Source organism: Gobio gobio (assembly GCF_949357685.1).
Source record: "Gobio gobio genome assembly, chromosome: 11".
Taxonomy (NCBI): Eukaryota; Metazoa; Chordata; class Actinopteri; order Cypriniformes; family Gobionidae; genus Gobio; species Gobio gobio.
In genome coordinates this window covers 35,622,898-35,648,005 of record NC_137104.1, presented here as the reverse complement: position 1 = coordinate 35,648,005, position 25,108 = coordinate 35,622,898, and the positions used below count along the sequence as shown (strand labels likewise).

At 38.8% G+C, this 25,108-nt stretch overlaps 1 protein-coding gene across 1 annotated transcript; it reads left to right on the top strand.

Moving 5' to 3' along the window:
- The first annotated feature begins 1,522 nt into the window (after positions 1-1,522).
- nfe2l3 (nfe2 like bZIP transcription factor 3) lies at positions 1,523-24,086 on the top strand. The gene is made up of 8 exons (XM_079828541.1): positions 1,523-2,182; positions 7,450-7,566; positions 13,561-13,644; positions 15,059-16,255; positions 21,369-21,508; positions 21,852-22,020; positions 22,134-22,228; positions 23,503-24,086. The coding sequence occupies exons 1-8, from the start codon at positions 1,673-1,675 to the stop codon at positions 23,627-23,629; spliced, it is 2,439 nt and encodes an 812-aa protein (XP_079684667.1). The 5' UTR covers positions 1,523-1,672; the 3' UTR covers positions 23,630-24,086.
- Positions 24,087-25,108: the final 1,022 nt, after the last annotated feature.

Below are 25,108 nucleotides of genomic sequence, written 5' to 3'. Positions count from 1 at the left end.
ACTGTGCAAGAAGTATTTTTTCCAAACATTTGTCGATTTTCAGGATGAGGCTAATTCTAAGATCTCAGATGAAGGATTTTACGTAGCCTACGTGTAAGATAGTAGCCTATTTACAGGAAGATCAGACGATGGATTTAAAAAGACCCTTCGGAGCTGAGGTCTTTGATTATAAGTAGGCTATAATAGGCGAATTATTGTTGTCACTGCTGCTGTTGATGTTATCCTCTTTCTTATTGTTAACGTTGCAAAAAGGGGGGGAAATCAAACCAATGCTGGAATACACAGAATACCAAATACATGGTCATAGATTGTAAAACCTCCTTTCTCGTTTTTACATGTAGCTGCATATTTCACTTAGTTATAGAATCGCATCCACAGTAAAAAAAAAAAAAAAAAAAAAAAAAAAAAAAAAATCATTTATGGAGTGATACCTGACACAAAATATGCTCCTGAGATGCACTATAATCTGCACTGCGAATCATTCACCACCTCCTCTTAGCAATATCCTGAGTTGTATAAGTAGGCTAAACTATAATAACTATAATCATCATCAGTGCATTTCGAAAACTATTCCGATAGTGTGCAGTTCCCTTTTAAAACAGTAGAGGGCGGGAAGGAATAACTAATTGACTTTACTAGTTGATTTAGCCAAGTCCGACCTTCACATTTTTCTTCCTGAAAGTATTTTTCGATGTTAATATCTCTTCGACCAAACATGCCACTTTGATATGTTTTTAAGTATTTATAATGGGACGAACGGATCTACCCATATCTGTTTTGTTTATGCAAAAAAGTCAACTTTTTGTTGGGTGTTTGCATGGTAGGCTAACAGTTACTGTCTGTGTTTGTAGACAGACAGACTATCGCGCACTGTAAGTGTGGTAATGAATTGGTTTTCCCCTCGTGTTCGTTGACAGTTAACTCATGACGGCACCGTTGAAAGTATTTGAAGAGTGCACCGGTTTAGTAGGTCAAACAGAAGAGGGAGTAGTAGCAGTATGTTTTGACAGATCAACGCAAAACGCTACTTTTTCCGTTCTTGATAGAAGAGTATATATTATACAATTATATATTATATTGTTTGAATCAATGATGGATAAAACTGTCCAGTTAAATGTTTTATTATTTTATAAAAAATATTTTATCCAAGAGCGGAAGGGCTAAAGGAAGTGACGTAAGCATGCTTGCTTGTGATTGGCTCTTTAAATGAACGACAACAGAAATGGCCCAATCAGGGCTTGTTGCGAAGGTAATTCCGTCGCATGTGAGTGGGATTTTATGAATTATGCAAATTTGAGCAGTTGTTCCCCTCCTCGGATGAGAGGCTCGATTCAGGATAGCCAGGGAGTTTTATTGTTCTTTTAATAGGATAAAAAGTTTAATCTTTTTTCGTCCGTTACAGAATATATAAGATGAGAATGGCTCGTTGTGTGTTTCGATATTAGAAGAAGGCACCATATCTCCGCATTATGATGTTATAGGCCAGGAAATTATGAAAAGCCGGTAGTGTGTAAGTGCAGCGAACAGTTTAGCCGGTCGGGGCTGCTCTTTGTCTGACACGGAGAGTAGTCAACGCGTGCTCTTTTGTTTGGGGTTTTGTCTTTGTGTAACTGCAAGCGGGCGATTTTTGTTCTCGTCAGGCCTCCCGAGGTTGAAATAGTTGTTTTAAAACATGCATCATATGAAGAAATATTTCACAGAGGGACTCATTCAGTTTACGATTCTGCTTAGTTTGATAGGTGTTCGCGTGGATGTCGACACTTATTTTAGCGGCTACTTCTCGCCGTTGATAGAGACGGACGGAGGGCCGAGCTCGGCTTTCATACAGACACCGTTTCACCACTATCGGGACACCGCGGCGGGCCATCAAGTGCATCCAAAATGTCCCGAGTTGGACTATTTTTTCACCAGCCGCAGGCTGCTGAATGAAGTGCGTGCGCTCGGGTCCCCGGCCCGCTTCCCCACGCGTGTCAGCGCATGGCTGGTGCACCTGGTGCCTGATGATGGTTCTGATGTCATTGAGGCACACGACCTGTCAGGAGACCCTGATAACGAGGACGTAAATACCGAAAATCTCCGGGAAGAGGATGATCACAGGACTGCAGAGGGCTTCGGTCTGACAGTATCTCAGGACTGCACTGTTTCAAGGCCTTGCTGTGCAGCTGGCGAACTTTCCAAAGAGGTAACAATGCAGTGCTGTATTGTATACTTTCCATACTTAACAGTTACATTATTTTCTCCTCATGGGACACACAGTAGCTACATGTTAAATGCTTTAAGTATTTGTTTGTTTGAATTTGGCTGAGTTAGCCAGTTAGCTTCATGGCAAGTGGTGTGTTTGCACTCGTGAGCAACTAAAGGCGAAAGCGAAACAATAGGTGTCCCATCTATAAGCAGTTTAATGTTACAGATTAAATGTTGTTAAATATATAGTCAAATTAGATCGACTATATCTATAGATTATATTTAGATTCAATTGATCTGTACTTCTCTTTAGGCTATGGTTTTGTGTGTATTTACGTCGTTTTTCATCAGCAAATTTAAAGGTAGGGTAGGTTTTATAAACAATTTTTGTTATACTGATTGAAACTCTTCACATCCTGATAACAATCAGTAATTGAACTGGTAAATATTAAAAAGTACATATCTTCTGTGGAAGTCTCAGGACCAAAACATGTTTGTCCAATCATTGCACTCGGTCCGAATGCAATGATATGATGTTTTACCTGCCTGCCAAAACGTTTTTCCATCACATCATCAGCGTGTTTCATGAGGATGTGCAGAGTTGTTGACAGTAACCCAGTCCCACTAACAAACAGCAGCCACATTTTACAGTTTCTCCTGAAGAAAAACTAGAAAGTTTACGCTGCGTTCACGCCATCAAGTCGGTACTGAAATGTGACGCATCCAATGAGTGCGTGAACACAATGCCCAATCAGAGGTGTTTACGATTCCGCTCAACAGCACTCAAAGCATCACATTTTTTAAATTACAGTACCAACTTAGTACCGAAGGTGGTAGTTTTGACAACACTAACCAGGAGCTGTTTTCTTCCTCAGACTTGTCAATACTATCAACACCAAAATGAATCTGCAGCAGTCAGGTGGTGAAAAAGTGAAGTGACGTGGGCCAAGTATGGTGACCCATACTTGGAATTTGTGCTCTACATTTAACCCATCCAAGTGCACACACACAGTAGTGAACACACACACACCGTGAACACACACCCGGAGCAGTGGGCAGCCATATTGCCCGGGGAACAGTTCGGAGTTCGGTGCCTTGCTCAAGGGTCTCACCTCAGTTGTGGTATTGAGGGTGGAGGAGGGCGCTGGTTATTCACTTCCCCCACCGACAATTCCTGCCGGACCTTAGACTTGAACCTGCAACCTTCCGGTTACAAGTCCGACCCTCTTACCATTAGGCCACTGCTGCCCCCCTAACTAGTACAAGTATGGAAGCTTGTTTCTGCCTTGTTTCTTACTTTCTTCCTCTCAGAATTGGATCAAAATTGCGAGATTATATCAAGTAATTCTAAGAAAAAAGTCACAATTGTGAGTTTAAAAAAAGCGCAATTATCCTTTAAAGGTCCCATGGCATGACATTTTCATTTTATGAGGTTTTTCAACATTAATATGAGTTCCCCTAGCCTGAATATTGTCCTAGATTATAAGTGGCTAGAAATTTTGATCGATGTAAACAGAGTTCTGGCTGTCTTTCTCTGCCTTTGAGAAAATGACAGCCCCGACGAGCTGATCTTGAATTTTCCTGTTATGATGTCATAACAGGAACGGTTACCTCCCTTTCTTCCGCCCAGAGAATTGCCAGCGCCATATTTGTTTGTCCTCAAGAGATCATGGCTTGTGAACGAGTGAATGCTGGCAGTTTCTCAGTGTTTGGATGTACAAATGAAAACGGAAGTCTTTTTTCTGTTCTTTCCGATCTGTGATCAGTGATTTCTGATGTGTAGCTAATTATTCAAGTTCACACAGAATTTTATTATTAGTGCTGCGGCTTCTCTCTCTCCAGACAGAACGGTGTTTACGTGTTTTCTATCTTGTGAGTCAGTGTTTTGTACGTCCTCGTCGCGTCTATCTGTTCTAAAATGTGCATACAGTTGTGAGTTTCTGCTCAACATCCGCAGAGCCACATCTTTAGAGATAAACCTCACGCATGCAAGCGAGGCTCGGGCTGCACTGGCCAGTCGGCCTTCAACATCACCGATCCCCAGTACTGCATCTTGCCCACAGCGGAGGCACCAAACGCGGCGCGAGATTGAGCAGACAGGGGGTAAGCGTGAGCGTATCCAGGCTAGGCTAGCCAGCTATACCCACTATAAACTGGATTACATTCGATTACTGACCTGTTGTGTCTTTGTTTGCGCTGTGTACTCAGTGCGCGTCACTGACGCTTTTCATATGATAGAAAAATATCTAAAAATAATGCTATAATCAACACTTACTCGTAGGGCTGTAATCAACCAAAGAAAATCTTGGTCGACTGAAGTCCTGAAATTTTCGACTAAAAATCGACTAAAAATGACGTTAGGGAAAAAAACGTTAAATTAATTAGCTGCGCACTGTGCGCAGTACTTGGTAGCCTTGTTGTCTGCATAAATGAATTATAAATAAACATAAAAAACTAGTAGGCTATTTGCAGTATATTAAATAGTTTTTGAGCTGATTATTTTGCACTGAAATGAGTCTGACACACGAGTCTGTCGGCTCTGACAGCGTTGCATCACGTGCACCTGCGCAATATCATAGCCTATGATTTCCCAAAATATAGTACTATTGTCAGCTAGATATCATCACAATAACTTTTGAGGAATATGCAACATAATTTAGACAATTGTTTTTGTCATATGTATTATAATAACTGACAGACAGTACAATTTCAGCCGCTCTGTGCAGCTCGAACAGGAGCTGAGCTCAGCTTCGCGGCTGAGACACGAATAGACTATTAACTTAAAGTTTTTACTCTTAAACACAAAAGGCACGTCCACTTTAATAAAAAAATGAATATTTATTAAACAAGCCAGATCAAGAGCAGAAAAAACGCTCTCACAATTAAATAAATAATATAAGTTACAGAAAACTAGCCTTCTTCAATCTGTCTCTCTTCTCCAGTGGGTTGGGCTAATCCAAAAGTGAAAACAATGGGGGTGTTTTGAAGACAGACTGTTACCTGTGAAACAGGGGTGCTCTGAAAACACCCCCATTAGCAATTAGTGCTTTCCACCTGATGAAATGAACGCGGCGCGGCAAAACTGATGAAATGAACGCGGCAAAACTGATGAAATGAACGCTGCAAAACGGACAGTACAGATCCACTTTTGCGGCACGACTGAAGCGTGGTGTTGTGACGCTGTATGTTGATGGGCGTTCCTCAAGTTTACCGCTATTGGCGTGCGTTTGAGCCAGCGGGGAATGAAAAACAAAGGACGGGCGAGAGACTTCTCTTCGCCAGTTGGTTGGGCTAATCCAAAAGAAGTGAAAACAATGGGGGTGTTCTGAAGGCAGACTGATACCAGTGAAACAGGGGTGCTCTGAAAACACCCCCATTAGCAATTAGTGCTTTCCACCTGATTAAATGAACGCGGCGCAGCAAAACTGATTAAATGAACGCGGCAAAAACTAATTAAATGAACGCTGCAAAAAAATCGACCAATCAAAATTTTGGTCGAGCCAGAACGTATCGACCAATAATCGACTAATCGACTGGGAGATTACAGCCCTACTTACTCGTAACCCGTTCATCTCGACAGCTATAATGGTACATTACATGTGTAACAAAGTTGGTAGAATAAGGAGGAAGACGGGCTCGGCGTGACTGAGACTCGTGTTTATTCAGAACTCTGATACAAACAAAATAAACTCGCGCTGACAGCGCTCTCACAACTCAATATCAATATCACTTTGTTAGCAATCTCTCCGTCTCTGGTCCATTGATGAACGAATCGTTCTTTTGAACCGGTTCTTTTTAGTGAACCGGTTCTTTTTAGTGAACCGGTCGAACCAGTTCACCAAATCGGACCGAATCGTTATAAACGGTTCGTGTCTCGAGTCAGTGCTGATCCATCATTTACTAAAGTTACTAACTTTCTGACATGAGTGACAGTCCCTCCGACTAGAAATAAACGGATAACCTGAAGTATATGCTAGTAACTACAACAGTTCACTGAACTGAGACGTGCTGAGAGAACTGATGAGAAGTGACATCCGTCTCTCTGGCAGCCTTGTGCCTCGTAGACCTTGTTAAACCACGCCCCCTCCGCTCATTTCAAATGCAAAGATGTCAGCCAATCACAACAGTGGGCGTTTTTACTGAAGTCTCACAGCAGACACGCCCCTCGAAACAGGGCATTCAGCCAGAGGGCAAACATCAGTATAGAAAAAATACCTTTTATTTCGAAATTGACATTTTATGATGTAAAAATCCTACTAACAATATAAGTACACCTCAGAATACATTATAAAATAAAATAAAAAATACATGCCATGGGACCTTTTTAAAATATTTTATTCCACGCCGGAAACCAGCTTTCATAAATAAGAGCTTAGTTGTTTACATGAACTATTATTTTAATGTTATGTGCATTGAGACATAAGGTAATTTCACAGCATCTCTTGTCTCGTGACGGTTTGCAGAGTCGTATGTTTTGAAGGAGGCGTGGCTTTGGAGAGCGCTCTGAAGGGATGATGGGATCTAATGCTTTCAAAGCTAGCTTGCTATTGTTAGCCTCTCCGGAATTGCCTACCCTACCTTTTAATTCAAGTTTTTTTTTAAAGAAAAAAAAAGTTTTTTAAGAGGTAACTTTATCTGTTTACCTGTTAGTTTAAATGTAATTTACAATGGTAACTAGACAGGTACAGGTGTCGGTCAGGTGCGTCAGGCAAACTTTGAATTTAAACCATAGGTTTTAATGTCAAGAATGTGAAAATTTATCAAAGTACATGTTTAAAAAAAAATCTTAAGTATTTATTTGATAAGAGAATTTTCTTCTTTTTTTAAAATGGATACATCGTTTGTTTTGTAATAGAGATTGTCTTAGAGAAGAGTGGTAAATTACCCTTTGGTCCAGCCCAAACCTGCTCTTTCGGAAATGTTCGTTACTTGATCATGTCTTGACAGAGCTCAACCTAGTTAAGTCATGTATTATCCCTAGAGCCATTTAAACCATGCATGTTATGCAAATATTTTTCTTTTAACTAACTTACTACCACAGGTGCAAGTAAAGTTCATAAAGTTCTTTGAATAAAATTAATTTATTGACTAAGTAGCGAAGCACTAAGAATACATTTGTTTTAAACAGGTGCACTGTAGTTTGAGTATTTCTTTACTATGTTGGAATTACTCTTGATTGCACTTTTTTAAATGCAATTTTTTATAAACAAATGTAAAGGAAAAACATTTTAAGCCTTTTTGATATCACAATTTCTTTCTCTCCAGGAGACTTTACTGAAGCAAGAGAATGAGGAGGAGAATGCGAAAGACGAGAGAGGGCAGGAGGAAACCGGCCCTGCTTCGCTGAACCAGCTGACACAAAGCTCAGCATTAGAGCAGGAGGTAAACAAACACTAACTTTACTACCTGTTTAACTGGAATGGTGTGTCTATCAGGTTAGATGTAAAACTTAGAGGTACATTATGTACTTTTTTTTTTTTTTTTTCAAAATTAATAATTTATATGAGCCGATACATCATCAATCCTCCTTCCAAAATGTGTTTTTGTCTTAACATGATTTACTGTGGTAAGTCTATTATAAGTGTTTAAATTTTAGACCCAACGGGATGGTTTTCACGGGAATTTGTGTACATGCATCACGTGTCTTTGTGCATCTCGTAATATCCGTAAATAGAGAAAAGTTGCTCTGATTACTTTGACATTGTGTATGGTGTGGGAATGGCATAGGTTATTTGTAACAACGAGTGCGAAAGGTTGACATGATGGAGCTGCTAAATCTCGAACCTCTGGGGATTCACCCATTTTGCACCCAAATGCTAAACAGAGGAGAATCTGCGACATAGCTTGTAATAATATAGATTGAACATTGGCGTGGCTTTTTGGATATGGCGAGAAATGTCGATAAATCTAAATACAAATTTTAATAAACTTTGAGAGCCTGATTACAAAATCAAAAGGCTCACCATTAAAAGCCATGTCACAAACACTTCAACATGAATCAAACCTTTACAGCACAGTAGCCAATTGAACCAATGTAAGATTCCTTAACTTTTCAAATTACAACTTACTTTATTAAAAAATGGCAACACTTTACAGTAAGGTTTAATTTTTGTTTGCATTAATCAACAATGAATGAAAAATACTTCTACAGGATTTATTAATATATCAACATTTTCAGATCCAAAGTTGTGTGTGTGTGTGTGTGTGTGTGTGTGTGTGTGTGTGTGTGTGTGTGTGTGTGTGTGTGTGTGTGTGTGTGTGTGTGTGTGTGTGTGTGTGTGTGTGTGTGTGTGTGTGTGTGTGTGTGTGTGTGTGTGTGTGTGTGTGTGTGTGTGTGTGTGTGTGTGTGTGTGTGTGTGTGTGTGTGTGTGTGTGTGTGTGTGTGTGTGTGTGTGTGTGTGTGTGTGTGTGTGTGTGTGTGTGTGTGTGTGTGTGTGTGTGTGTGTGTGTGTGTGTGTGTGTGTGTGTGTGTGTGTTAATTAGGTAATGCACTGTGAATGGACTGTTAATAAACACAATTTTATTACTATCATTAACAAAGGTTATTTAAGGACCGCATTATTTAGGCTGCATATAAAGAATCAAAATGCATGTGCCATGCATCAAATAGCCTCCGCACGGAAAATAAGGTAATGGTTTTAATCAAACCATTTTGTTGATGAAAATAATACGAGAACAATAAACCTGCTAGTTATTAATAGCGCTTCGGTGTTTTTGAAAAGAGAAAAAAGTTTAATATTACAGTAATGGTAAACATCTTTAATATTAGTCTATCAAATAACATTGCTATTTTAGAGCGCGCACTGAAGCTGAAGAGAATGAACAACTGTGAACTGAAGCACTTATGTGGCGTTCACACCGGAATCGCGCGAAGGTGGACGCTTGTACATTTTGAGTTTACTCGCGCGAATCACGTGAAATTCGTGCGAATCGCGTGTGACATTCACTGCACAACAAACGCGAATTTGCGTCATGGGAGGTGCTTCCGCCATCGGCTCGTCTCGTTGAGAAATGGCTGACATGAGCTGTGTTTACATGTCTTTTTTTTTGTTAAAATCTACTGTTAATGTGTGACAAAACATTGTTTTAAGACTTTTTCAGTCGATAATGTAGTTGTTTAAAGCTCAAATCTGTGGTTTATTTATATAATGAGTGCCTATTTGAACATTTTATCTGCCGTTTTCGGAGTTGTGAGCTCCGCCGGACAGCGGCGCTCAGCGCTCGTCAAAGCCGGCGAGGGCAACCTTTCCTCGGCTAGTCCTTCTGCCGTCTGCCGCTGGCTCTGATGACTCTGTGGTGTGTCTCGAGCTATAATTAGTCTTGTAACGGCCGATCTTTGGTCTCATGGATTTATAATTTGTTCCCTGGCAAATCGTTTAGGCTGAGGGCAAAGAAGTTTCATTACTTTATATTTTTAGGCTATAACTGTACGTTGCAGTTGTAACGTTAGCCTACTAGCACTAACTTTGAATGTTTGACTGCATTGTTTGCTTTTTCATGTATAGCTTGTTATACATTACTTAAACTTTTGTATTATTGATCATACATAAACTTGCATTTAACAAAAAGAGACTGGGTTGTGTTTCATGTCATTTAATGTTATCACAGTGATAATCATATTGTCTGAACCAGATATTAATATACAGATTTTCTCCTCATTGTTGTCACTACTAGAGCAAGCTCCTGATTGGTTAACGCGGCGCGAAATATCCGGCAAAGTTCAGATTTTTCAACTTGAGCGATTCGAAAACGCTCAACTCTCATCCTTCGCGCCGCCTCATTCGCGCGAATCGCGCCGCAGAATGCCATTTCGCGTCTCTGCATTGACTTAACATGTAAATCACTCACGCGAATCGCGTCCGGTGTGAACACACCATTAGAAGGTTAATTAACAACTAAATGTATCATATATGAGAACAATCAGATATTTATACAAAATAAATATAATATTACAACTTATATTTGTACAAAATCAGGCACAGGTGAACTAAGTTACGTAGTCAGAAGGCCTATAACTCCTGTGGATGCGCTCTTCCCGTTTGAGCGCGCGCGCTGAAACTGAAGATGATCACCGGTACAATGAAGCGCTGCGGGTTATTAACTCAACGAAACGCATCCTATATGAGATTAATCAGATGTTTATACTACATAAACTTAATATTACGACTTTATATATGCTTAAAATGACGCAAATGCACAAGCGAACTTGACTGTGCTGGTCAGAAGGCCATAACAGCTACTAAACCCAGATAATTCACAACGTTTTATATTAAAAAAATTCTAATTACAGTGTTATATTACAGTCCCAGTAGTTATTAAAGCTGTGCATTTCTGTTTGAACTGCGCACGCTGAAGCTAAAGACCGGTACAATGAAGTGCTTTACTACGTTGAGATTATATACACCGAATAAATATAATATTGCAACTTACAAGGGCACAGAAGGCTGCAAATGCACAAGTGAAACTTGACTTGCTTGTCATGAAGGTGTAACTCAGTGGACACGCTCTTCCCTCAACAAATGCGCTGAACACAACGTTCTTTTACAGTCGTGTTCTCATAATTTTATGTAGCTTATATGTTAGACTTACGTTGCACATAACTGTATTTTCCTTTTTGAAGTGATTCCAATCATATTTTGAGCAGTTCCAACCCATCATGGCGGACAGCATGTCTGAAGTGTCTCAGCTGAAGGAAATGCATTATATATCGGCCAAATTTTCTTATCTGATCGATAACGATAACATCAAAAATGATAATTTATCGGCCAATAACGATATGTTGCATTCCTATTATTTATTGTGAAGGGTCACTTAATTATTGTAGTGCTGTGCTGGAATTTATTTTCAAGGAAGTACTGTGTATATTAATGGTTATAGTTACAGTAACGTCTTTTGCTAGTCAGCTTGAGATCCTTTCCATCTAAACAAGTTACACTATATTGCCAAAAGTTTTGGGGTGTCTGCCTTTACATGCACATGAACTTTAATGACATCCATTCTTAATCCATAGGTTTTAATATGGAGTTGGTCCACCCTTTGCAGCTATTACAGCTTTAACTCTTCTGGGAAGGCTTTCCATAAGGTTTAGGAGTGTGTTTATGTGAATGTTGACCAATCTTCTAGAAGCGCATTTGTGAGGTCAGGCACTGATGTTGGACGAGAAGGCCTGGCTCGCAGTCTCTGCTCTAATTCATCCCAAAGGTGTTCTAACAGGTTGAGGTCAGGACTCTGGTGTGGAGGAACTTGACTGGCCTGCACAAACTCGCTCATCCATGTCTTTATGAACCTTGCTTTGTGCACTGGTGTGCAGTCATGTTGGAAAAGGGGCCATCCCCAAACTGTTCCCACAAAGTTGGGAGCATGAAATTGTCCAAAATGTCTTGGTATGCTGAAGCATTAAAACCCGGCCTTTTCCACCGAGGCAGTGCTGGTGCTGGTTGAGAGCCAGAGCCTAGTTTCAAATCGGTGCTTTGTCTTTCCACACCCAAAGCACCAGCTCTAAACCAGGAAAAGTGGTTCTTAAGTAGCACCAAAACATTGCTGGACTAGAAGTAAGAACCGCTTGGGTCAGGGGCTGGTGGCGGGGTTACCGTGACCAACAAGACCAACACAAACTTGTGACCACCATTTTTGAAATAGCAGCTAATGGAGCTAATAGCGTCTCGGTTGTAATCTCTGTCTATACAATTTACGGCGAGCTGCACGAATGCTTTGGATTTGCTGTGTTTCGATGCAGATGTAGGATCATAAAGCCATGAGCATCAGTAGTAACTCCACGTTTGCCATTGTTGATGGAAGGCTTGTTCGAGATGCATCGGTGCTGCGCAGACCGATCGCAAAATGACATCAAAGTACAGCGAGAGCATACGACTCCTTATGCTTTTGAATCGCTCATGTGGTATTTTGATATCATGCGCTGATCGGTCTGCGCAGCGCTGATGCATCTCGAACAAGCCTGGTGTGTTTGTGTTTCCCGCTGCCTCGCTAGAGTTGCTGAGTAAAGAAAGTAAGTAAGTAAATTTATTTATAAAGCACATTTAAATTCAGCTTACACTGACCAAAGTGCTGTACAACACAATCATAAAATACAATAAAGATAAAATAAAAATAATAATAAAATTAACAGTCAAAATTAGAATAAGAAAAAACAAGAAAACAGTTACTAATCCATAATTTAATAAGCAGGAAATGCTAAAACGTTGAGATGTGTCTTAAGTCTAGATTTAAAAACAGAAACAGAAGGAGCACTCTTAATGTCGGGTGGCAACTGATTCCATAATCGTGGAGCAGCAACTGCAAAGGCTCGATCACCTTTCGTTTTAAGTCGTGAACGTGGGACATATAAGAAAGATGAGACGTATACAGTGTCGTAAGACCTGGCTCTGTGGTGGCTCTCTAGCCCGTGGAAAGGCAAACCGGTTCTTAGAAGGCTCGTCAGTCGAACCAACTCCGAACTGGTACTAGCACCGGCCCTGAACTAGCACCGATTCATTCTGGTGGAAATGGGGTATAAGAGTTTCTTTCACTGGAACTAAGGGGCCAAGCCTAACCCCTGAAAAACAACCCCGCACCATAATCCCTCCTCCACCAAACTTTACACTTGGCACAATGCAGTCAGGCAAGTACCATTCTCAGCTGACAAACCCAGACTAGTCCATCAGATTGCCAGACAGAGAAGCATGATTTACACCACTGCATCCGAAGCTTTGCATTGCACTTGGTGATGTAAGGCTTGGATGCAGCTGCTCGGCCATGGAAACCCATTCCATGAAGCTCTCTACGCACGGTTCTTGAGCTAATCTGAAGGCCACACGAAGTTTGGAGGTCTGTAGCTATTGACTCAGAAAGTTGATGACTTCTGCGTACTGTGCGCACAGCCTCAGCATGTGCTGAACCCGCTCTGGGATTTTTACATGGCCTACCACTTCGTGGCTGATTTGCTGTTGTTCCCAATTGCTTCCACTTTGTTATAATATCACTAACAGTTGACCGTGGAGTAATTAGTAGTGAGGAAATTTCACAAATGGAGTTATTGCACAACCTGGCAACCTATCACGATACCACGCTTGAATTCACTGAGCTCAAGTGAGCGACCCATTCTTTCACAAATGTTTGTAGAAGCAGTCTGCATTAGGTGCTTGATTTTATACACCTGTGACCATGGGAGTGATTAGAACACCTGAATTCAATGATTTGGAGTGGTGTCCCAATACTTTTGGCAATATAGTGTATATCTCTTAACGGTAATTTACTTAATATTTTACCAGCTCAATGATGAATGCGAGAAGTTACATTTGGTTATGTTTCTGGTCAATTCAACATATTAACGGTTGTTGGTGTGAGATGTAAAACATTTTTTGCTGCTTCTCTTTCCAGGATTTGCTGGGTAGTACCCTTCCCCCACCTCTTTCTGGTCTTGCGCTTCCTCCGCAGTGGCAGGACTTCCTCTCTGAATTTGATGTAAGTGTGGATGCTTTGTCCTCCATTTCAAGTTGTTCAGTACAACTATATCGACATCAGTTATGGTAGAATGATTACCACTTAAAATATGATAATCACATTTACTTCTAAGGGTGGGTTGCACCAAAAAGGATTAATCTTAAATCTAGATTAAATCAAGGTTTATCTAATAATTCTGTTGCACCAAACTTTAAACCTTGTTTAAAAATGTAATAATTTAAACCATCATTTTGATCCTGGATTTAATTTATATTTAAGATAGATTAACTTTAATCCTGTAGCTCCATCATTTTAAACTCAGATTTAAATCTCAATTATGGATTAATTTTAAACTTACATGTGAGGAGGTTTAATTAAAATAAAGTGCACCTACAATTAAACGATGCAGATGATTGAACAGAGATAGAAACAGTGGGTGTGTTGTCTGGTCTCAGAGAGGTGTTTATTACTAATAAAAATGAAAAATAAAGCGAATTGAGCTGTCAGAGTGTGAGGGTCGTGGCGGCCCGTGAGTTTACACCTGCTATCGAGTCTGGGATGCAGATCCGTCACTCATCTCGGTGCACCTCGGTGTCGGACAAAGAAAAGAAGAGAGGAGTATATTTAGCATTTAACGGCAGCAGAGATGATGAGGTGAGCGCCAGTGATCACGGCTACGCCGTGCCTCGCGTTTCTCATGCCCGCTCCACTCGATCAAACAGAATGGGCAGCGCTGTCAAGACCGGAGATAGTCACTCCGCCAATCATGACAGTTGTTTTGTCATAAATTACGCTGCCACAATATATTCCATTAATTGATACTATAAATATATTTCCAGGCTTATGAAATCCGCACGTGCTGCCGCAATGTTTTCATTGCCTGCTTGATCAGTAGGCTAAAGGTCTCTATGTAGCGCTTTATAAAGACAGCTGACATTTTACAAGTTTATTTACTTTATCGGCAAGTGCTACTTATGTCAGAGAGGAAGGAAATTGAATATTAGTATTGTTGCTGTCAATGGTGAAGCCATCATGGTGGCGAAAATTTATCGTAAATGGAGGTTTTAATTGCAGGTTAATTCTAATCCCAGATTTGTTAATCTGGGTTTAAAATTAAGTGGTGCAACACAACTCGATTTTAAATAAAGCCTAGATCAACAAATCCTAGATTAGCTCTCAACTGAGTTTAATTTAATCCTTGTTGGTGCAACCCACCCTAAGTGTGTTAGTTACTGTAAGCTTGATTATTGAAAAATGTAATTATTTTCATTGGAAATCTCCATTATGCAACAAATGCTGCCAGTAGACACCGAACAATACTAAACCAAATAAGTGTGTGTCCTTTTTTTCTGATACTTGTTTGTTGTCCACATTTGTACCGAATAAGAATTTTGAAAATGTTTACATTGACAATCTTTTTCTATTCCATCTACAGGATTTTGACTCCATGGTCCCCCAACGCATGTCAGATTTAGAAGCCGACCTTCCTAATCCCATCAGCTATGATGTAAGCCTTCAAGATGCCATGGTAACCAGGGGAGATTCAGCAAATTGCAGGCCGGAATCTCCCCGAGCACCCCTCTTCCGTCTGGAATCCACAAACTCTTCTAACTCAGACCCGCCTCAGAGCTCAGCAGGGGCAATCCCTTCATCGCTCTTCTGTTTGTCTGGGAACAGCTCTCGTAATGAAACCTCTCCTTCACAGATGGGAGGCTTTCTAGATGAGGCTGTTTTTGAGCACATCAATATGTTGGATCTGGGTAATCTTGGTACGATCGACCCTCAGATGCTGGATGGTGTGCAAAGTGACATGGACACTCCATGGCTGGAGGATTCAGACTCTGGCCTGTCTTTGGAGAGCAGTTCTAGGAGCGCCGCATCCCCGTCTACTTCGTCCGATTCATTTTGTGAGGATGAGGGTGGAGCTACAGGCTATAGCAGTGAAGTGGAGTCTTTTTCTTCAAAAGGCGGTGCTTGTGCAGCTGCTTACCGTGATTGGTCACCTGTGAACCTTCATGACAACATCTGGCATGATCATACCTATTCAGCCCCACAGGCTCAAAATTCGACATCATCTAGCTGGATCACAACTATCAAACAGGAAGTGATGAGCGAAGATGAGTCTGAACCTGAAGAGATGAGTCGTGACGAACGTCGGGTGCAGGCGTTGGGTCTTCCATTTTCAGCCTTTCAGATTGTCAACATGCCTGTAGAAAACTTCCTGGAGCTTCTGGACAGGCAGAATCTTTCAGGATCAGAAGTCACGCTCTTGCGTGATGTGCGCAGAAGAGGTAAAAACAAGCTCGCCGCGCAGAATTGCCGCAAGAGGAAGTTGGATGCGATCATGGGCCTGCAGGGTGAGGTTGAGGGCCTTTCAGTGCAGCGGGATGCTCTCCTGCGCCAGAGAGCCCACACAGCCAAGGCACTTTCTGCTGCTGCAGAACATTTCGAGGCGCTCTCGAGAACGGTGTTGAGCCATATCCGGGATGAATATGGACATCCTATGAACCCTGAGCACTACACGCTGCACTGCAGTGCTAACGGACGGGTGATGGTTCAGCCTCGCACAAACACAACGTCAAGGACAATGTCTGGGAGTAAGACAGTGAAGAGAAAGAAAGTCAAGAAACCCTAAGAAACATTTTTGAGTGTGTGCATGCGTGTTTGTGTTTACATACAAATATTTTTGTTTTCTGAAAGGTGAGTTTTTATCCTTGAGAGAAGATGTTTTGGGGCATTTCTGGCTCTTCTTTGTTCCTAAAAGCCATTCGTAACTCAAGTGGAGGGCAAAAAGAATACTGTAAAAAATACTACACTTACAGGATGGGAGTAGCCTTGTTCGCTTGCAGGAGAGAATGTACTGAAAACACTGGATGTTGTGTATAGTAAGAGTTTGTATAAAGAGTATTTCTAAAGAGCACATTTAAAAAAAATAAAAAAAAATTCATGTTGCTTTTCTTTTAACTGTTAATTTAAATGGCAAGTTACTAAGTAAAGAATGTTTGAATATGGTCACTGGGGGACCGTGTTAAAAATGTGCCTCGCTATTTCACTTTTGGGTGAAGGGATGGTTCTGTCATTTACTCACTCTCGTGTCGGTCCAAACCTGTATGGCTTTCTTTTTCTGCAGAACACAAAAATAAAATATTTTGAAAAATGTCCGTACAATGAAAGTCAGTCAAATGTTGTTTGTCATTGTCTTTCTTCTTTTGTGTTCCACAGAAGAAAGAAAGGCATGCAGGTTTGGAATGACATGAGGGTGAGTTAAAATGTTTGGGTGAACTATCCCTTGGAAACAAAGAACCCCACAGCAATGACCCTAATTCAATTTAAACTATTTGCAAACATTAGTAAAATACAACTTTCATCTAAGAAGACAACTGCAGTTATTACCTTCACACCCCGATTTAAGTTTTTCTCACCACTGAGATAAATAAAACGATACACAATTAAAATGTGATTGTATATTCATGACAAACAAGATTACTCTGCTTAAATCGTTCCTGTATAATACATTACAGTCAAATTACATTTGCATTTTACATTTATGCACTTGCAAAGAACAATTATAATGTGTTCTGATAGCTTTTTATAAAGGCTTTATAAGGTTGGATTGCAGTTATGGTTTCAACTTGATTTTCCTTTTTATTTTTTGCACACTGTCACATATTATACATATAGAAGTGGTCATCTTTGAAGTGAAGTCAAACTAAAAACAAATAAAGTGGAACTAATTAAAAGAAAACAACATTGGCGAGTTTTGGTCTACCTCATAGCACAGTTATAATTTGGAAAAAGCAATTACTAAATCAGCTTAATGACTGAGTAATTAGTGAATTAGTATAAAAAGTAATACTGGGCCCAAGCAAATGATCCTCTTGTTTATTTCCTTTATTGGCAGAGTGGTTTGATTTGTGTTTGTTAGTAGAAGCGGTTTCTCTTTCTCTTTTTTTTCCTCTGTTTTTCTTACATTTTTCTATTTTGTGTGTTTTTGAGCAATTATTTGTGTATGTATGTGTGTGTGTGTAAGGGGTTGGAATACCTTTAATTTTAAACGAGGATATTCAAAATCTGGCTTTTATATATTTTAAAATGAATAAAGGAGGACAATGAAGTTACTGTTGAGTTTATTCTTTTTTTTTGTTTTATGGATCCTATTTCATAGATGTTTTTAGAGAAACATTCCATGCAATGCCGCATTTGACAAAGCAGCATCACGCTGAATTCTGTTTTCTAAATTTTGCATTTTATCTCCATTGACAAATGAATCATTGTTATAAAGCCCAACAGTCTTATTGTTTAAATCTCATTTTTATGATTTACCGTGAATACCATGTTTTATATGGAATGCCATGTCTGCCAAAATAAAAATAAAAAAATGCATAAATAAATATAAAAAAAAAAGATATATATATATATATATATATATTATAACATAAATTGAACTGCGTACACATGACAGATAAAAGCGGAAGCAGTCATCTGCGGTATAATAAAAGCTCTGCGAAAACATGAACACAATCATCAATATAAAGGTGTTTGCAACATCATGCACTGGTTTTGAATTTTTATATTTTTGAAATAATGATTTTGAAATGTTGATTTTGTTTTTGAAATGAAAAAGATTTATTAAATGTGAAAAAGGTTAAAAAAATAAAATAAAAAAGTTCCTTTAAATATGATCACAATACTGGTCAGTTTGTTACATATTGCAATTATGACTTTTTCTCCCATTTATTCATTCATGGTGACTTTTGGTGGCTCTATAACAGATACTATATAGGTTCTTCACAAGTGACAATATACATGCCTACAGTGTTTTTAATGTGTAATTGAATTGCATTGATCAGTGCATTAGTTTTTTATGGGTGCCAGCACATATTGGGATTAAAGGCAAAGAAACCGATACAATTGCTAAGGGGGTCATTAAACCAGGAAATAGTGGCCTGGTTTCACAGACAGGTTTTAGATTAAGCCTGGAGTAGGCCTTAAATTAGGCCATTTAAGTAGCTTTTTTTTTTATGAACGTGCCTTAAAAAAAAAAATACTGGTGTGCATCTTGAGACAAAACAATGGCAGTGACATGTTTTAAGATATGTCAGTGCAAGTTGATTTCAGTTCAGACAAAAATAAAAGCTAAAATATTTGGCAGCAGCCATTTTCAATACAGCCAACTGCTAGGCTAATGTGTGTGTGTGTATATATATATATATATATATATATATATATATATATATATATATATATATATATATATATATTGTGTGTGTGTGTGTCATTTCTTCCTGGTAATTGTTGGTGGCGGTAGCATGCAACCTGTCTCAAAATCCTAAAGCAAGAAGTCTTGGGGCTTATATATGTGGAGGCATATGGTCTGATATTTATCGCTTGCTTTTCCCAAAGGTACTTCACCTTGGAGACTTTATTGTAAAGGACGTTATATATGGACTTGTAATGAACAATAACAAAGATAACTTCCTGGTTAACAACATTCTCATGCTGGGAAAATTTGATATACACAAATCTAAGTAGGCTACTTGAAGGTGAAACCAATGTTTTTTGCATTTCATGGGTTTATTTCTTATACAAAAGCCCTCTAAGTGATGGAAAAATGCAATCAATATTTTTTCCATTATAGAAGAATATGATTTACAAACAAAACCCTATAGCCCCTTGTTTTCTGTTTGTTTTTACTACTATTATTATTATTATGATTTTCCTGTTGTATTTATTTTAAGTACCTGTTCTGTATATTCTAATGCAAAGATGTAGGCCTACTGATATTGTCATATAGTTTGTACAGACGAATTGTTTAATAAAAATAAAAAAAGTAGATTTTTATATGGAAGAATAGGTGTGGCTGAAGACTGACTCCTCCTCTACTTAGCCTACTACACTGTTACTTTCAAAATAAAGCTCTTCAGCAAAACATTATTGGGAATACCGATCTCGGTTTAGTCGTCAAACTCAAATGCAACTCTTTAAGTTCTAAAAATTATGAGTTCCAAAAAGTTGAAGTTCCTAAATCGGGAGAATAGCTGAACGAACGAATAATGTCGTGTCTCATCGTGGCAAGCTTCCGCAAAGTCCTACGTTTTCACGGTTTCCCTACAGATCAGGAAACGCGCTAAAAGTGGATTGACATAATTCGGTGTGATAAACTCACTGTCACTTTCATACTGTGATGCCAAAGGATCTTGGAAGGTTGCTGAGGGAAAGACTACCACCTTGTTCATGTCGTGGAATGCTCACTCCGTTTCATCGCAAATAAATTCTGAGGTATGGTTGGTTCCGCTTTTAGAGATGTCAGAAGTCAAATTGTAGTTGGTGTACCGTGTAACTATCTGAACAAGTCTCATTAAAAGGCTGACATTTCTGGCAAAAGAGTTTTGTTCTTGAAATATGTTGTGTGAATTTTGCAATGACCTCATTAAACCCAATTTATTTGTAATCCCTTTAAGTGTGACAATTTTGCAGATTCAAGATCACATCAGAAGTGCATTATACATTTTAGATGTTCAAACTGTTAGCATTGTTAGTAAAATTCAGTTATTTACAAGTTATTTAATTATTGCAATAAGTCTTCCACCACGAAGAATGTGTGTGCAGTTCACATGTTCTGGAAATAGAACAATGAACAGATTTAGACTAGAGCCTACTTTTAGTGTTCTGAGGAACTTGAAGGTGATATTAAATGATATAGTGTGCTGAATTAAATATTTTGAATGACCTGTGGACGAAAATGTTTTTTTTTTTTAAATCACGGTTGCCCCGCCCTGTTAAAAACCCTCATTGGACACACGTGACCGGGCATAGGCGTTGCTTTACGTCCTCGCGTAAGATTCGGGCTGGCCTTCGTCGAGCCTCAGTCGATTTCTCTTTCATTGATTTATAGTGTACCAAGAGAGTAAAAGTTTTTAAAGTTTGTGCCTCGTTAAAGGTCGATACTTTTTCGCTGCAGTTATTTGTAGGCCGGGACGCGTGAAGATTTGTAAATCACACTTCAATCCTTTTCCATTGTGAGGGTGAGTTTTCGCGCGCATGCATCTCGTGCTGCAGCACCAGCGTCCATTGTAGTTTGCTGTTAGAACTGCAGCCTCATTTGTTGCAATACGTATTTTCTTGAAATGTTGTATAGTGTTTTTAATTATTTCAGTTTGCATGTATGTAAGATGCAAACATGCACGAAGTTTTATAACCTATATGTCTTATAACAGTGTTGTGTGTGTGCGCGTGTGTATTTCCAACTAAGTTAGCAATTAAGCTAACACTGGCTATCTAAAATCAGCTCTTTTTAGCGACTATTAAGCAAACAACGATTTTGTGAAACAGTCAAACATCATTTCGGACAGCATGGTTATTTAGATATAATAATAATAATAATATATATATTTAAAATTTAAAATTGTTTAAACTGCGTTCGGGCCTCTGGCCTGTTCATGCATGCGTAGTTAGCTCGTTAACATGCTAGCACACATAAAAGGCACCACATAACTAATTTGTTTTGACGATGAGCGTAAAGTCTTCTGTGGATTCTTAATATCCCAGAGCATTTATGAACGGACTTGAACTATTTTTTTCAGTAAATGTGCAAAACAATTGCCATTTTAGCACTGTTGTGCAAGTCACAAGTGTTGCATCTTTTTTTTAAAGGAACATTCATTTTATATATTTTAAGTTTTACATTCATTTAAAGCGCACATCAGGTTCCTGATTCATCATATCAGTCTTTTTGTACTTTTCAGATCGACATGGGTAAGAAGCAGGGAAGCAAATCAAAGAAAGAAGTTCAAGAGGTGGAGGAGTTTGTGGTGGAGAAGGTTATGGACCAGCGAGTGGTCAATGGAAAAGTTGAGTTTTTCCTCAAGTGGAAAGGCTTCACAGAGTGAGTACTTTTTGAAATTATTCTTTAAAGTTCCTTTGATTTCTTGCAGGTATAATGAAAGAGAGAAACGATTGTTTCGGTTTTACACACAGAAAAAAGGGTGTCAAAAAAGCTGTACAACAGCTTGTTGCTGGGGCAGTACCCTTAAAAGGATTTTTATTTTTACTTTTTTACTCCTAAAAGTGCATATTATGTACAACTACGTACCTTAAGGTATTATGAACCTTTTTGTGATAAAAAAAAAGCCCTGTTAAGGGTACTCCCTCAGCGAAAAGCTGTTGTACCCCTAATGGAATTTTTCTTTATGTGATGAGAGTAACACTATATGCTGATGTTTTTTCAGTGCTGACAATACCTGGGAACCTGAAGAGAATTTAGACTGTCCTGAACTGATCTCTGCATTCCTGGAGTCTCAGAAAGGAGTCGTGGAGAAACCAGAGGCTGTAAAAAGAAAATCCTCCACTGATGAACCAGAATCAGAGGAGAGCAAGGCGAAGAGAAAGAAGGAAATGGTAAGATTGTGTTGGTCATCAATTTATTAGTTTGTCTTTTGAAGGCTCTTATCTAGCTGCTGTGATTGATTTTAACATGGCTTCTTATTGCTAAAACTAATGTGTTGCTGCAGTCTGACAAGCCAAGAGGGTTTGCAAGAAACCTTGAGCCAGAGAGGATCATTGGGGCGACTGACAGCAGTGGGGAGCTCATGTTCCTCATGAAGTGGTAAGAAACCCATGTCGTTTTCTAAATTAATTCACTGGGAATTAGAACATAACCTTAAATAAAATGTAAGTTTCTTTACCATTGTGTTGCTCCAACCCTGTATTTCTTCAGTGGAACATAAAAAAATCTATTTTGAGGAATGTTTCAACTGTTTTTGTCCCAAAAAAGAGTTAAGGCACAAACTATTTTGGTTCTCCTTTATCTTAATTGTATTTGCAAATATACTTTTTTTTCCCCCTCTTCCTTTCAAAAACATCTGTGTTCCGTTAGAATGTAGTCATACAGGTTTGGAACAACATGAGGAAAAAATGACAGAATTTTCACTTTAGGGTGAACTATCACGTTAAGATACTTATAAAGACCTGTAGGGGGCAGCATGCCCACATGCAAAGCTTTTCTAAAGCCCGATTCTGATGGTAATGGTTTCTCATGTGGACATCCGTAAAAAATAAACTTGTGCATTCGGATGGCGATTTATTCACACAGTGGAGGAGCAAGTTTTATGATACGATCCTGGGAACGTGCTGCTCACGTGGTCAGTCAAATTATTGTTTGCTGTTAATAAAATGTCGGCTTGGAATAATGAGAATAAATTCATATTTAATTTAATAGGACATTTTTTAATCTAAGTCTCCTGTTTAAAAAATAGGAAGATGGGATGTAATTTTAATTGTGGAAATAAGTTAATACAGCCTCTTATTTACATGAGGTAATCATAAGGCTGCTAATGTAGCGTATATAATGTTAATTTGCTGCCGTAATAACAGCCCATTTCAAATGTTTATGCGTTTTTTCTTCGTTCTCTTTTGAGGGGCAATAAAATATTATTCTTGTAAATACTTTCCAGCATTTCAGTAATAAAAGAATAGACTAGATCTTTAAAATGCATCCAAATTACAGTGAACCGCAACGATACGGTGCTCTGCACTGGTCAAAAAGGATATAAACTGCATTTTGAAGCGATCTCTTTTGAAAACTCATAGGTGGATTTGGACTGCGACTGGTGTTTGTCTAAAAACAGTAGGTAATTCGGCCGGGGATTTTTAAGCGGGTGGTGGGAGAAAAACAGACATTATGAATTCGGACGGCAATAAAACCACAGACTATCCCCTGTAAATTATGAAAATACCTTATGACCCGACGATAAATAATTACCGTCCAAATAGGGCTTTAGTTGAGATATAATCGCTTGCGTTCAACACTACTTCCTATTCTAATTGTCAGAGTCTGTTTCATCTCATAGCTCTCTAACCAGAGATATGTTTTGTTCACAGGAAGGACTCTGATGAGGCAGACCTGGTGCCTGCACGAGAGGCCAACACTCGTTGCCCACAGATAGTCATTGCCTTTTATGAGGAAAGACTAACTTGGCATTCCTGTCCTGAGGATGAGCAGCAGTAGCACCCCAAATCTCATTGAAGCATACGTTAGTGTCTTCCACCTGTACAGTATTAGCAGAAGTGTTGATAGTCTGATGGTGGAGGAATTTTAAATGTATTGAGATTTGGCTGGAAGCTATGTGCATGACTGTAGTGAACCAATGAAAGTTTGCGCAAATGAGATGAGTGTTTTTAAAAGTTACTATATAGGATGCTTTAACGGTTTCTTTGAACTAGGTGTCACAGCGGTGCTGTTCATCATTAATGCATTGGCTTGTTTTTCCTCCACTCATCTTGTCATTCGGAGATATTTCTATTCATGTTCATAGTTTCTTTTGGTTGGCAATGTTGTCATTGTAGTAATTTTTCTTTTTAATTCTTATTGTTTACATGAATATTGGAACTGTCTGTTTATGTAAATGTTTGTGTAAATATTTCTTATTTTTTAGTTCAATAAAGGTTTATATGCCTGCTTTTAATCTGCTTGCATGGGTCTTGACTATCCAAAGTAGATGTTTTGTCAGATATTTATGGCTATGGGGCCTTTACTATCTGGCTTAAAACATGGTTGTGAGTGCTTTTCTTGGAGATGTTAGCATGCAATGTGCTTTTTTTTGTCGTTTGCTATAGTGAGCCGTTTTCCACCACATGTCAACTGAGTGGCATGACTTTTGTTTTTGTATTTGACAGACTTTGGTACTGCTATTAACCCATTTAATCCCAAATTGTTCCTAGACATGAAAATATCCAAATGTGTCATTAGTTACCCCTTAAAATTACTTTTTATTTTTATGGAAAAGTGTGAAAAATTGTTTTATGGTTGGTCACAATTGTGACCGGTGGGACATACTGACTTAACATTTCATCAGTCATCAAAATTCTTCTCAGCACAGCTATTAACACATTTTAAACGGTTTCATCACCTTCTAGGGATACTATTATGCATAGCCGTTATACAACACTGATAGGAATACTGAGAAAAGAAAATAATACAACCATCAATGCATTTCAAAATTCATCATGTATCATGTCATTGTTATATTAGTGCAACCAGTATTAACATCAACATTGTAACTTATGTATAACATTTGAGTGTATTATTCCCTGTTATTTTGTCATTGCAACATTTTAGTGCAACCTCTGACAACTGTAATTGGATAGTTCATTGGACGTGTATGCACTGTATTATCCCAGCGGTCACTATTGTTGCCGTCCAAATGTTTACTCATTCTATGACCACACTCAAAACTGAATAATTGTGAATTCATATAGGCTATTACTCCTAGGCACCTTAAAGTTAATGTGAACCAAAAATCTTTGTTAACATACTTTATTAAACTTTTGTTTTGGAGTTTAGATGCAGCTATCATCATGGTGCAAACAAGAAGTAAACTGCTCTGGTCATGTGACAATTCGCACTAACCATATGGCACTGCACATATTTGAGACCCTTTATTTTGTCCATATTTTCAGGAAATGCACTAAAACACCAGTCAGTAAA

Bases quoted from the DNA above. Each gene is read 5' to 3' on its own strand.
- nfe2l3 (XM_079828541.1), top strand. From the start codon at position 1,673: ATGCATCATATGAAGAAATATTTCACAGAGGGACTCATTCAGTTTACG. The intron at 7,567-13,560 runs GTAAACAAACAC...TTCTCTTTCCAG, and splicing joins GCTCAGCATTAGAGCAGGAG to GATTTGCTGGGTAGTACCCT. The intron at 13,645-15,058 runs GTAAGTGTGGAT...TTCCATCTACAG, and splicing joins ACTTCCTCTCTGAATTTGAT to GATTTTGACTCCATGGTCCC.